Below are 12,782 nucleotides of genomic sequence, written 5' to 3' on the forward strand. Positions count from 1 at the left end.
ACCCCAGTAATTTTGTAGAACTCCAGTGGCACAGACACATTTCTGTGGTCACAGCTGCTGTCCCAACTGCTTGTTTGGTACAAAGTTTCATGTTATAATTTAACGGTTCCCGTGTCTATTTCTCTCAGCAGACAGGCTGTGAGAGTCTCCTGTCTTGTATGCTTGATTGAAAGAGCGAAGATGATGTGTATGACCACGAGGGGGCCCTGCCCTCTGGGAGTATAAGGGCATGGTGTGCGCATGTGTAAACTGAGGCTGATAATGGGAATGTTTTCAATTTTATCAGCCTTTGATTTTTGCTTTCGCCTTTTCTTCACAATATTATTTCTCTTTTAACGCTCTGTGGACTTGTGGGGATTTTTAAGTCTCCTAGTAGAGGAGAAAAATGGCAAATATATAGCATGTGTACTTATCACTTTGCACTCTCCCCACCCTCACCCCCCTGCAACCCCCAACTCTCCGCAGGCATAAAGAATCAATCATCTGGTTTTACAGCTGAGCCCAGATTCAGCTTCAGAATCCTTCTTAACATCACACTCTAGGTAGCTACACCAATTGAATGAGGATCACCAGCAATGAAACCTAAGAATCATCTCTGCTCCAGCAGAAAGAGTTCCCAGGGCTGGGAAAGGCTGGATTCTCAGCCTGGCAGGCTGTTTCTTCCCTACTCACTGTAGTGTCCACCGTGAGAGATAAGGACATGAGTTCGACCTGGAGTGTCTCTAAGGCCGCAATTATGGAGAGTGGCAGCTCGAGGCATGTTCAGCTTCAAAGAGTGAAGGTGGTTGGATTTGGGGTAGAAACCACGGGGCAGGACAAGTGCCAGAGTGGGACTGTGGGACCTGAGAGGCCTCATTCCCCGTCTGGACGTAAGAGCCTCTCAAAGGAGGTGACGTTGGCGGAAAGGCAGGGTGGCCAGTGGCCTGAAGGAAGAGGAAGGTAGGGGAGAACTGGTCAAGTTTATATCTAGGGACACAGTGGAAAAGGACAGTGTTGCTCCACCTTCTGTCCCCACAAGCCACTTTGCTTCATTTTGTCATATTCTAGAACCAATTGTACTTTTCCATAGCAAATATTTTTCCTTGCATCTATTCCCTTTTAAAATGAAGTATATTTAGCATTTTCCTAAAGGGAAGGCACACAGCTTTTGATAGACTCGGGTAATTACAAGGAGCAAAGGAAGCCCTCTGAGCTTCTGACCATCTATCTCATCTACCTCCCCGTGGCATCCTGGCCTCTCTCCGGCCTCGGTCCTCCCAGCCACGAGATAGAGAATCAGCGATTCTCCAACCGTGCTCCTTGGGTCCTGCAGGGATTCCTCAAACATTTCAGTTAAAAAGTTTTAAAATGAGTCAAGTTCTACTATTTAAAAAACTAATTTCAATTACATTTTTTTCTAACACTCATCAAAAAAATATAACTATAAAAATGAGAGATGTTCACCACCTAAACGATCTTAGGCAGCGCTTCGGGAAGCACTGGATGAAAGCATGGCAGGAGGAGAGGGCAGAGCCTCAGGCCTGGGGCCAAGCCCCCGGGGGAAGGCGGGGGGAGACCCCAGGGGCCAGGGCCTTGCTGGGGGAGGCATGTGGCGTCCTTACCTTGTGGGTGAGCGAGTGTTGCTTGAGGTGGTGGATCTGGCTGAACTCCATGCCGCACTCGGTGCACACGAAGGGCCGCACGTTCTGGTGCTTGAGCATGTGGTTCTGCAGCTGGCTGCGGTAGTGGAAGGACTTGTCACACTCGAGGCACTGGTAGAGGGTGGGGCCCTGATGCGAGGCCAGGTGGCGCTTGAGCTGGGTCAGGGTGGAGAAGTCCAGGCCGCACTCGACGCAGACGTGGCAGCGGCCGCTCTCGTGCTTTACCTCGTGGGCCTTGAGCTCGCTGGGGTAGGCGAAGCCGCGGCCGCAGAAGTGGCAGCTATAGGGCTTGACCTCTGAGTGCAGCAGCATGTGGCGTTTGAGGTGGCTGGTCTGCGTGAAGGCCTTCTGGCACACCTGGCACTTGTGCGGTCGGGTGCCCTGGTGCGTCAGCAGGTGTGTCTGCAAGTGGCTGGGCTGCTTGAAGAGCTTGCTGCAGTGCGGGCACGAGTGCGGCTTGATGCCGTTGTGGCCCAGGATGTGTGTCACGAGGTTGTACTTGGATGTGTAGGACTTCTCGCACATGCGGCACTGCCAGCGCTTCTGACGGTCGCCCGCCTCCACCAGGTACGAGTCATCGATCTGCACGTTGATGTCCAGCCGGTCCAGCTGGGCCTTCTTATGGCGTTCCACCGTCGAGCCGGCTGCGTCGGTCTCAAACTCGCCTGCCTCCTGCCACACGAAGCCCTGTTCCGGCTTCACGGGCTCCGGGGACTCCATGGTGGGGGCCTCAGGGTCGCTCAGGGGGGCCAGGTGCGGCGGCTCGAAGCCACACTCCGTGGGCAGGGCCTCCGGCCCGGGCAGCACCATGCTGGGCTCGGGGAAGCCGTCCCGGGCCGGGTCGGGGAAGTGGGGGTCGAAGGGGGCTACATCCGGCTCTGGCCGCGGGGTTCGGGGCAGGTGCCGCAGTGTCCGGGGCTTGCGGCTGAAGACGCTGAGGTCGATCATCTTGACGGCGCTGCTCTGCACCAGGGCCTCGCAGCCGTCACTGGCCACCTCGGTGGGGGCCTCCGCTGGGCCTGCATCCTTGTCGTCGCCGGGCACGGACACCTCGTAGACCTCCTGCTCCTCCTCCTCCTCCACCTTCTCAAACTTGACCTTGGGCACCAGCCGCACGGGTGGCCGCGTCTTCCGCCGGGTGTGCTTCTCGAAGGCTGCCTCCACCTCCAGCACCTCCTCCTCTGCCGGCTCCTCCAGGGCCCGCCCATTGCAGGCCAGCTGGTAGACATCGGGGCCCGGGGCCCGGGGCTCCCCCATGGCCGCCCCGGATAGCTCCGGCCCCAGGTCCGGGTAGAAGGCTTCGGCGCTTATGGTGGCTCCAAAGAGCTCATTTTCTGAGACCAGGCCCAGCACGGCGGCCTGAGCCAAGGACAGCACCACCACGGCATCCGTCTGTGTCCCTGAGTCCATGAAGCCCTCCATCCCGTGGCGGCTGGCTAGGAGGGCATCGCTGCAGGAGGAGAAGGGAACATTAGCACTGCCGCTCAATGTTGCGCAGACAGACAACAGACAGACACACTCAGCAAGGGCTCAGCCAGTTTTGGGTGTGTCTGTCCCTGACGCCTTTCTATTCCTGCCTTGGGAACAGGGCACACTTGTAATTACGGGGAGCAATGATAACCCTCTGTGTATCTGATCATCTCCATGTCCTCCATCTCCCGGTGGGATCCTGGGTAAGCCCTGCCCCCTTGCTGACCTTAGTCTTCCCATCTGTGAAACAGGGTGGTTGGATTTCCTCAGTGGTTCTCAAACTATGTTCTGCATGTCCTTCAGGAGTTCCACCCCCCAAAAAAAAATCGGATCCAAAATTGCAAAAAATAAAGATTCTGCTATTTTAAAAACCCATCTAGGGCTTCCCTGGTGGCGCAGTGGTTGAGAGTCCGCCTGCCAATGCAGGGACGCGGGATCGTGCCCCAATCCGGGAAGATCCCACATGCCGCGGAGCGGCTGGGCCCGTGAGCCATGGCCGCTGAGCCTGCGCGTCCGGGACAACGGGAGAGGCCACAACAGTGAGAGGCCTGCGTACCGCAAAAAAAAACAAAAAACAAAAAACAAAAAAACCATCTACTCAAATGTAATATATACCTCATCCCTACACATTCAGTAGGCCCACTGGCTTTGTTGCCAAGGTATAATTAATTTTGCACAGACCTTGAGACTGTATAGTGAGGTGTTAAACAACTGTCACCATTTGTAACGGCTTGGCCATGTGAATGTGGTCTTTTGGGTTTTTTAAAAAATATATTGGGCGAAAACAAGGTAACACACAAAAATCAATTAGGTGCCGAGGCCGATCTCAGACAGCAGCTACCTCCTGTCAGCCTTGATGCTAAATGACTGTGCCCATCACAACAGGTCACTATTCTTGATTAGCTAAATGTTAGACATTTAAATACCTAAATTTATACCGAGTAAAATATAGCTTGTGGGGACTTCCCTGGTGGTGCAGTGGTTAAGAACCTGCCTGCCAATGCAGGGAACACAGGTTCGAGCCCTGGTCCGGGAAGATCCCACATACCGCGGAGCAACTAAGCCCATGTGTCACAACTACTAAGCCTGTGCTCTAGAGCCCGCGAGCCACAACTACTGAAGCCCGCGCACCTGGAACCCATGCTCCGCAACAAGAAAAGCCACCACAATGAGAAGCCCACGCACCGCAACAAAGAGTAGCCCCCACTCGCCACAACTAGAGAAAGCCTGCGCACAGCAACAAAGACCCAACGCAGCCAAAAACAAACAAACAAACAAACAAAAAGATATTAGCGGGTTTAAAAAAAAACATATACAGCTTGTGTCTGATTTGTACACTGGAATTCCATGTGAGATCTGATTTGAAAGAAGAGCTCCATGATGGCTACCAAGTTTGAGAAAACTGGCTGAAATGAATGCTAAAACTGGCTCCCAGGTTCACAGCTATGCTCTCTGATCCAACAGGTGTTTCTAAAAAAGCCAATGATTCCACCTATCAGGGTCCAACCCCTGGTGCATCAGCTTCCTGCCTTCCTAGAGGCTCCAGGTGCACCAGTGCCCTCGGCCTTTGCACAGGGATTCTCCCACCCGGGTGCCCTTTCCCCAACCTCGGTGAGCTGCCGGCTCCTCCCACCAGCGTCCCAGGCTTCCCTCAAATTCCCCCTGTTCCTGGGGCTTCCCAGCCCTCCCCGCCAGCCCGGATGTGGAAGGGCCTCCTCCCTGGCCTGGGATACTCATCAGATTGTACCCCGCCTCCGGCTCAGTGCCCGGCACAGCACATCAGAGGCACCCCATAAGGAAGGGGAAAGGAAGACAGGACTGGGGTGGCTCCTGCCTGCCTCGCCGGCTCTTTTCCTAGGGCCAGGGTCAGGTGCGTGGCCGGCGGCGGCGGCCCTTCCTCAGGAAACCAGCTCCCGGCCTGGTGTCTCCCTCCCCCCACAGGCCAGAGGAGCTTCCCCTTCCTGAAGCCGGCTAAAAATAAAATACCCCAGGGAGGAATTTAGCCTCCTTGAAACAGACACTAAAGATTAAACTAATTTAAGCTTAAACCAGGGCTCTCGTGGAAGGGGTCAGATGGAAGGAAACCTCTGGGTCCACCTGGAACAGGCTGGGGGGCTAGCCCTGATTCAGAGCCCACCTCCCACCCCCTGCTGGAAAGAGCACCCAACTTGAGCTTGGCCTCAAGTCCCAGCTCTGTCGCGTACAAGTGACTAAGCAAAGTCACTTCAAAGTCACTCCTGCGTCTCAGCTTCCCCGTCCAAAAATGGGGATGGAAACACCTACCCATGGGAGGGTTGTGAGAGCCCAGAGGTCAGAACGTAGATGAAGGCGATTAGTTAATTATAAAGCTCTCACCAAATGTAAAGAGTGACTATTATTTATCTGCCCAGATCTCTGGAAGCAGCCTCTTCTGATGAAAACCACAGAGTTAAGAGACTTCTCCATTCTGGGGCCCGAAATTCAAGCAAAGGTTTGGGTGATTCTGCGACAGCCTCTAGAGACTAAGAACTCATTCCTTGATTAGTGCAGCAAATATTTGCTAAATCCCTGCTATGGGTCAGGCCCTGTGCTTGGAGATGTAAGGGAGATGAGGACACCCCTGTGGTGTCCAGAGATGACCGCTGTGCCCACCGCAGCCCCTGTGGGGCAGCATCACTGCCTTGGATGGCAGTGGCCCATCTGACACAGCGCCCAGCAGCACCCAGCAGCAGCCCTCGTGTCTGCCATGGGTTTGAGAAAACAAGCAGCTCAGCACTTTGTCTAGACTTCCTCAAAGGCAGGGCCAGCGGAGGGGAGGGACTGACCCTCAACAGCAGAGCCTGTGCTAGGACTTGGCCCTGGATTCTAAGTTCAAATCTGGACTATATCCTTTTCTAGCTCAGGTATATCCTGTCACATCCTGAGCCTCAGTTTCCTCATCTCTGCGGAGAGGGAGATGGTGCCTGAGTCCTGGGGTGCTGAGGAGATGAGGATGCCAGTGGAAATGTTAGTTCCCTCACCTGTGCTTTTCTTCTGGCCCCAGTCCCTGGCACCACCCCTCTTCTGGCAGCTGAAGGGAACGGAAGCAAAGAAACCCATAACATCACTCTACTGGCAGATGAGGCGGCGAAAAAGTCAGCCAGTGTCTGCCTGTGGGAGCTGGAGCACAGGGCTGCTGCGGTCCCCTACACGGAGGTGATCATGTAACGTGCCATCCCTGTTAGGAGGGACCTTCTAAGAGCAAAAGGGGCCACTCCTAAGGCTCACACCAGGATCCCAGGTGCAAGCCGAACCTGCCCTTGGCCACCACGTGTCCCCCTCCTGCAGGGACAGGTGGGAGGTTTCACTTTGGGGCTGAGGACTGGAGCCTGTGCCTGGGTGCAAACGGGGACCTGCCCACAGTCCTTGCTCTCAAGGGGTTTGAGCCCACGTGCGGGGACGCAGAGGTGCCAACAACTAACCAAAGAGGTGGTGACTGAGTGCTCACCAGGTCCCAGTAAAGCCATTTCATCCTAAGAACAACCCCATGGGGGCGGCGTGGGGGTGGAGGTACTGAGCACCACACTCCACAGCCCAGGAATCTGGGGCGTAAGTATCAACAGCAAGCTCAAGAGTGCCCTGGCAGTGAGGGCAGAGCTGGGTCAGCACGCAGGCCCCGCTGCCCGGCCCCATCCAGGCTTCGCTGCGTCGTCTGTGCAACCTGGGAGGTCACGTCATGGTTCTGAGCCCAGTCCCCTCAGCTCCCAGGTGCTGCCCTGGCCCCCTCAGGCTCCCAGGAGCCAGCAGTAAAGCATGGGCAGGCCCTGGGCAAACCGCAGCGTGAAGCCTCAGACCCGTCCCTGTCTGGCTGGTCCAAGGCTCCGGCCGGACTGGGGAACTGGGGTCCCCCTCGAGGGCAGCCACAGCCCTTCCTTGGGTCTCCACTCAGAAAGCACTTTTTCCTGGGAGCCTCCATCAACCCATCTGCCCATCTGGCCCGTCAGGCCCCTGCTTTCTTTTACTGGATAGATACTTGCCTGACCAGACACATATCACCCTGTAAATACATGTTTAAGGGGCTTATGGGGCTCAGTGTTCACTGGGGCAGCCAGGCAGGCTGTGTGTGTGTGTGCTCATGTGTGTAGGAGGGGCTCTGTTTGTTGCGACAGAAGAAAGAGGACAGAAGAACGAGGGAATCTAATTCACCTGTGTTTCGCATACGTGTCAGTCCGCCTATCACACACAGGGCTGGGGAGTGGGAAACTGGTGGCTCTGCAACCCTGGTGTCATTATTCCCCCTCCTCCTGGGCCATCTTTTTGGTGCCCCCCTTCTCAGAGGCCAAAACTCTCCCGTTGTATGTCCTGGCACAGGCTGCCCAGGGCAGGACGAGAGCCTGCCAGGTGCGCCCCACCTGTGTGCCAGGGCGGGCCCCACACCTCAAGGGCCCTTTTGTCATCTGCCTGGGCACCTCCTTTCTCAGGGCAAGGCCTCTCTCCCACCTCTTGTGCCGCGGGTTCAGAACAAAAGCTCTCTACAATGTCCAAGGGAAGGGGGAGCTCAGACCACCCGGGCTCTGCACAGCCTGGACTATGAGATGAGGGGCCGTCAGAGCTGAGGCAGCTCGGCCTCCTACCAGGACACCCTCAGTCCCCAGGGTGGAGAGAAAGGAAATGGCAAAGGCAGGGAAAAAGAGGAAATGGAATCACTGCCTGACTGTAGTTTAAAGACTTGCATTAGGAGTAGGGGGAAGGGAGGCCACGAGAGAGAGAGAGAGAGAGAGAGAGAGAGAGACAGACAGAGAGAAAACAGATTTAGTAGGAGACTGGCTGGGATTTGGACAGAAAATTAAAAGGGTCAGTGTATATAACTTACAAAGAATATGGTAGAGAGAGAGAGAGAGACAGAGAGAGAGAGAGAGAGAGAGAGAGACAGAGAGAGAGAGAGAGAGAGAGAGAAGGGCTGTGGAGGCCAAGAAACAAAAGCAGGGGAGGGGGAAGGGAAGGAGTGGAGAGAGAGGAGGGGACTGTGTCGGTGACACCAGAAGCCCAGGGCTGCCCTATTTCCCAGGGCTTAGTATCACCCGCTCCCAGGACTGAGCGCCAGGCCAGCCCTGGGGAGTGACCCAAGTCTCATCCCCTGAGGCCCAGCAGGAGGTCTCCCCAACCCAGGCAGGGACCCAGGTCCTCCAGACCTCTCACTGTTGCTTCATCTATTGCTGTACTATGGTTCCTGTAAACACTGACACAAGCTTGTCAAATGAATTAACGAGTGACTTGCTGTGTGACCCTGGACAAGTCACCTGACCCTTCAGGGTCTCGGTTTCTTCATCTGTAAGATGGGCACCAGAGGCTTCTTGGAACCTTGAGGGCAGGTTAATCCATTGGCTTACCTGCCTGTCTTCCAGGGTCCCCTCCCCAAGACGAGACCTTTTCTCATCCACACTGCTTTAAAAGATCCTTTCCTCTCACTGAGACCCCTTCAAGCACCAGGGGTGGGTAAGGGAGCTCAGAGTAGCTCTGGAACACAGAGAGTGGGGCAGAGCACTTGAGGCCTGGTCTGGCCTGGGGCTGGTGGGACAGGAGCCATTTGGAAGGAAGGACCAATAGGACCTGGTGACCACCTGGCTATGCTTTGCCTCATGCTCACCACCAGGACATCTCAAACTGAAGACATAGGAATGCTCTGGGGCTTCTGTGAGCCCAGATTTGGGATGTCACCAAGCACCCTGATGACTATTTTTGAGGGCCTAGCAAGTGCCAGGGCCTGCTCCCTGACACAGGCCCCGCAGTGCCCTGGGCTTCTGCTGCGGGGGAAAGGTTCGCCCCTTGGCTTTGAATCACCAGGCGACTCTGAGGCTGTGGTCTCCAGTCCTGCCGCTGAATCACTGACTCAACACACCTGCCAGGTGCTGGGTGCCGTTCTTGGTCGTGGGGATACAGTAGGAAGCACAATAAGCTCCCATCCTCAGGGAGCTGCTCTGAGCGAGCTCAGTCTAAAACCTTAAGTGCCAGCATCTTTGGGAGGTAGGAGGTGCAGCGCTGGGGTCGGGTGGGGACAGGGCCCAGCGGAGCAGCCCCTGGGTCCTGAAAAACTGAACCCGGAGTGGGGCAGAACAGGTAGCTGGGCCTGGGGAGGGGAAAAGGAGGTCCAGGTACGCACACAGCTGTAAAAAAAAAAAAAAAACACAAAACGAAACAAAACAAAAAAACAAACAAAAAAACCACTCACGGGACTTCAACTTATAGCAAAACCACCCTCTTTGTTTCCTCTCATGTCCCCCTGATGGTAGACTTAAGGGTAAACTCTGCTCACAACCCATGAAAGGAAGAGGAAGCGAAAGCAAAAGCTGGAGGTTTGTGCAAACCTCAGAGCTCCTTGCACAGTCTCACTTCTGTCCAGCCCACAAGGCCTCACTCGACTCAGCAGCTCTGGGCCCAAGCGCTGACGAGGCAGCTGGGCTGGGGGTGGGGTGGCCAAGGGGGAAGTGTATGAGTCTCCTCCTTATAGGGGCCACTCTCTGCCTCAGCTTCCCCTTTTCTCTGTGGACAGATTTGCTAAGCCCTGCCTCCAGAGGCCAGAGTGGCTGGGCCACCAACCCACAAACCACAGGACCTGATGGTCACCATGTATGGCTACTTCCTTTTCCAGATAAGGAAACTGAGGCTCAGGGAGGGGAAGGGACTGGTCCAAGGTCGCACAGTGAAATGCTGGTGAAGCAGGTCTCTGGCCCGGAAGCCCACCCTCAGCCACATGGCCTATCAGATGAAGTTGGATGAAGTTCCCGTGCCTTAGCTGACTGCCCAAGGCTGTCCCCAGCCAAGCTCTATCTGACCCTCCTTTAAGCCTTCCTGTCCCTCTGCATCACACACACACACACACACACACACACACAGACATACATGGAGCTGTTTCCTACCTCGGGGCCTTTGCACAGCCTAACTCCCCTGCCAGGACTTGCCCTTCCCTTGCACTGGGTGAACATCCCTTCATCCTTTCGGAGTCAGTGCAGGCACTGCCTCCCGGGAGATATTCCTTAGCCAGGGGCAGGGCGAGGGCCTCTTCCACAGCCTGAGAACATCAGGTTAATTTTACATGTGGCTAGGCCGGGTGCCCAGTTGTTTGGCCAAATGCTAATCTCTTGATAGATGTTGCTGTGAGCCACACAGCAACACATCTACAATCTGTTGACTTTAGCAGATTACCCTCCTTAATGTGGGCAGGTCTTATCTAATCAGTTGAAGTTTTCAGAGAAAAACGGAAGTTTCCCAGAGAAGAAGGAATTCTGCTTCAAGACTGTTATCACAGAAATCCTGCCTGGGTCTCCAGCCTGCCAGCCTGCCCTGCAGATTTTGGACTTGCCAGCCTCCACAATCGTGTGAGCCAATTCCTTAAAATAAATCTCTCTCTGTGTGTATATATCCTGCTGGTTCTGTTTCTCTAGAGAACGCTGATAAAATCATGTTGATTCATAGTTGTATCTGTTTATGGGCCATCTCCCCTACCAGACATCCACCCCAGAGGACAGTGACTGCAGGGGGGGCAGAGAGGGCCCAGCAGGGGAGTGTCCGGAGAGAAAGATGCCAGGGCAGGGAAAGGGGAAGGGAGGAAGCCTAGTCGTCGAGGACCCGGAACGAGTGAATGAATGAATGAATGAGACTGAGGGGAAATCCTTGCCTCCTTGCTGAAGAGTTCTACAAATGCTGGGCTCTTCCCCACCCCCTGACCCATCTCACCTCCAGGACAGTCCCGCCTCCTCCCTGGGGTGGCCTCCAGGCTGCACAGAGAAGGCCCAGGAGCACTGAGGTCCCTCCGGCCCTATGACAGCGAGGATTGTTCTGAAAGCGCTTCCCCTCCTGTTCTCCCAGGGCCGGGGCACCGAGACCCATCCTGGGAGCCACACCTCTGCCTCTACAAGCTGAGGTGAGCTGGGCTAAGGCAGTCCTGGCTGCCACAGAGCGGCCACTGTGTGAGGGCCCCTCCTCCAGGGAGGTCACAGGGACCCCTAAACCCTAGGAAAGGAGGGATGGAGTCCCCATGGCGAGAGGCACAATCTTGGGCCCACTGTATTTATGAGACCTCTCAATTCAAACTCCTCTAAGGGCAGAGACACTCCACAGGGTCCGACTGGCATTGTTTGATGAGAGCACAGTGCCCGGGCCTCACCCCAGGCCAGTTAAACCAGAATCTCTGGGTCTGGAGCCTGGACATCGTATTTCCCCCAAACTCCCCAATTTATTCTGATTCTCGAAATTAATTGGTAAGAGCTGACAAGCACTCTCACGTGACCTGGCCTTGAAGGAGAATGAAGAGTGCCCTCCCCCTGAAGTTGTGAACCTACACCTGATGGGCCCTCTCCTCCCTCTCCCCGTAGGGGTCCCAGGCCCAGCCCAGGGCCCCCATGCAGCAGACCCGCTCCCACCCCCTACACGCTCCCCCCCGACCACAGGCAGATCATACAGGAGCTGAGACCAACAGCCAGACTGCTGGCCTGTTCCTCCTCACGCCCCAGAAAGACGTAGGCCAAGCAGGTTCCTCTCTTGGAAACGCGGCTACGCACCAAGCCTTACACTCTCAACCAAAGACTACGTGAAGGCATGCCGTGAGGTGGAGTCAGGACCAGGGGCCAGAGACCCTGAGCAAGCGGGCTGAGGAGGAAGGAGCAAGTGCGTCCAGAGAAGCCAGCCTGTGGGCTCCTGGGGAGCCCTGGTCCCTGGATGGGGCCAGCCCCTGCTGCCGGCCTGGGGAACCCTCGCTGACCCCTGTGTCCTGAGGAGAACTGGGTGGGTCCCTGATCCTTGTAGAAATGAGCCCAAACTAGCAGGGCGTCTGCCACACTAACTGCTGGGGGCAAACACTGAGCTGCCCACAGAGCCGCACACGGGGCACATGTCCGCTTCCCGTGGATGCGGGTAAAGGAGTGATGTGATGCCCCTGATTTGAAGTCACCAGGTACCCAGAAGCCGTGGGCCCTGGGTCCTCCTGCCTGACCCCTCACTTGCCACAAAGGAGGAAAGCTGGGCTCTTCCACAGCAGGACAGTGGCCTCACTGAAGGTCCTTTGCCCAGGCCACTTTGGCTGTGTACCCTTGAGGCTGGTCTTAGAATCTTCATCAGCAGCGTTGGAAGGAACTTTGGTTCCAATGCTGTCATTTGACAGATGTGGAAACTGAGGCCCCCAAGGCTCCCACCCTACAATGGGGACCAAACTGAGAGCTCTTGATTCCCAGTGCATTTCCATCCATCCATCCATCCACCCACATCAAACATGGCAGCCACCCCACACACCTGGGCTCCCCTACCAGGCTGTTGGCCTGCATCAAGTCCAGACACGTTACCAAAGAACTGTAAGAACTTGCTCGATTGGCCCTTGCTTATGTGGCAACTTCACAGCACTTTGCTTGTCCCCTTACTTATCACCCTCCAGCCACGTGGGCTTTCCTCATTTTCTATAACAGACTTTCCTGCAAGAGGCCTTTTCACATGCTGTTCCCTGTGCCTAGAATGCTCTTCCTTGTCCCTCATCCTTCAGCTTTCAATCAGGCATCACTTGCTCAGGAACCTTCCCTGACACCCCTCTCCCCAACCAGGTCTGGTCCCCCAAGTGCTAAGCAGTTATAAGGTTAATACTTTTCCTTCCTGGGCTTTACCACAATTTTTTTTTTTTTTTTTTTTTTGCGCTACGCGGGCCTTTCACTGTTGTGGCCTCTCCCGTTG

General features: G+C 55.4%; 1 protein-coding gene across 6 annotated transcripts in view; it reads right to left on the reverse strand.

Moving 5' to 3' along the window:
- Nucleotides 1–12,782, reverse strand: part of ZNF710 (zinc finger protein 710) — a 66,922-nt gene that overhangs the window by 8,979 nt on the left and 45,161 nt on the right. For 5 of the 6 annotated variants that reach the window (XR_008618556.1, XM_028495706.2, XM_028495707.2 and 2 more), the window contains one exon: nucleotides 1,602–3,090. Coding sequence is in view for 5 of the 6 variants with exons in the window: in XM_028495706.2 (XP_028351507.1) it covers nucleotides 1,602–3,090 (1,489 nt within the window). In the remaining variant the exon portion in view is untranslated. Of the gene's footprint in view, nucleotides 1–1,601; nucleotides 3,091–4,446; nucleotides 5,207–12,782 lie in introns of those variants that run through there. The other variant, XM_028495708.1, reaches the window with a different exon arrangement.

This window comes from Physeter macrocephalus, chromosome 11 (assembly GCF_002837175.3).
Source record: "Physeter macrocephalus isolate SW-GA chromosome 11, ASM283717v5, whole genome shotgun sequence".
NCBI lineage: Eukaryota > Metazoa > Chordata > Mammalia > Artiodactyla > Physeteridae > Physeter > Physeter macrocephalus.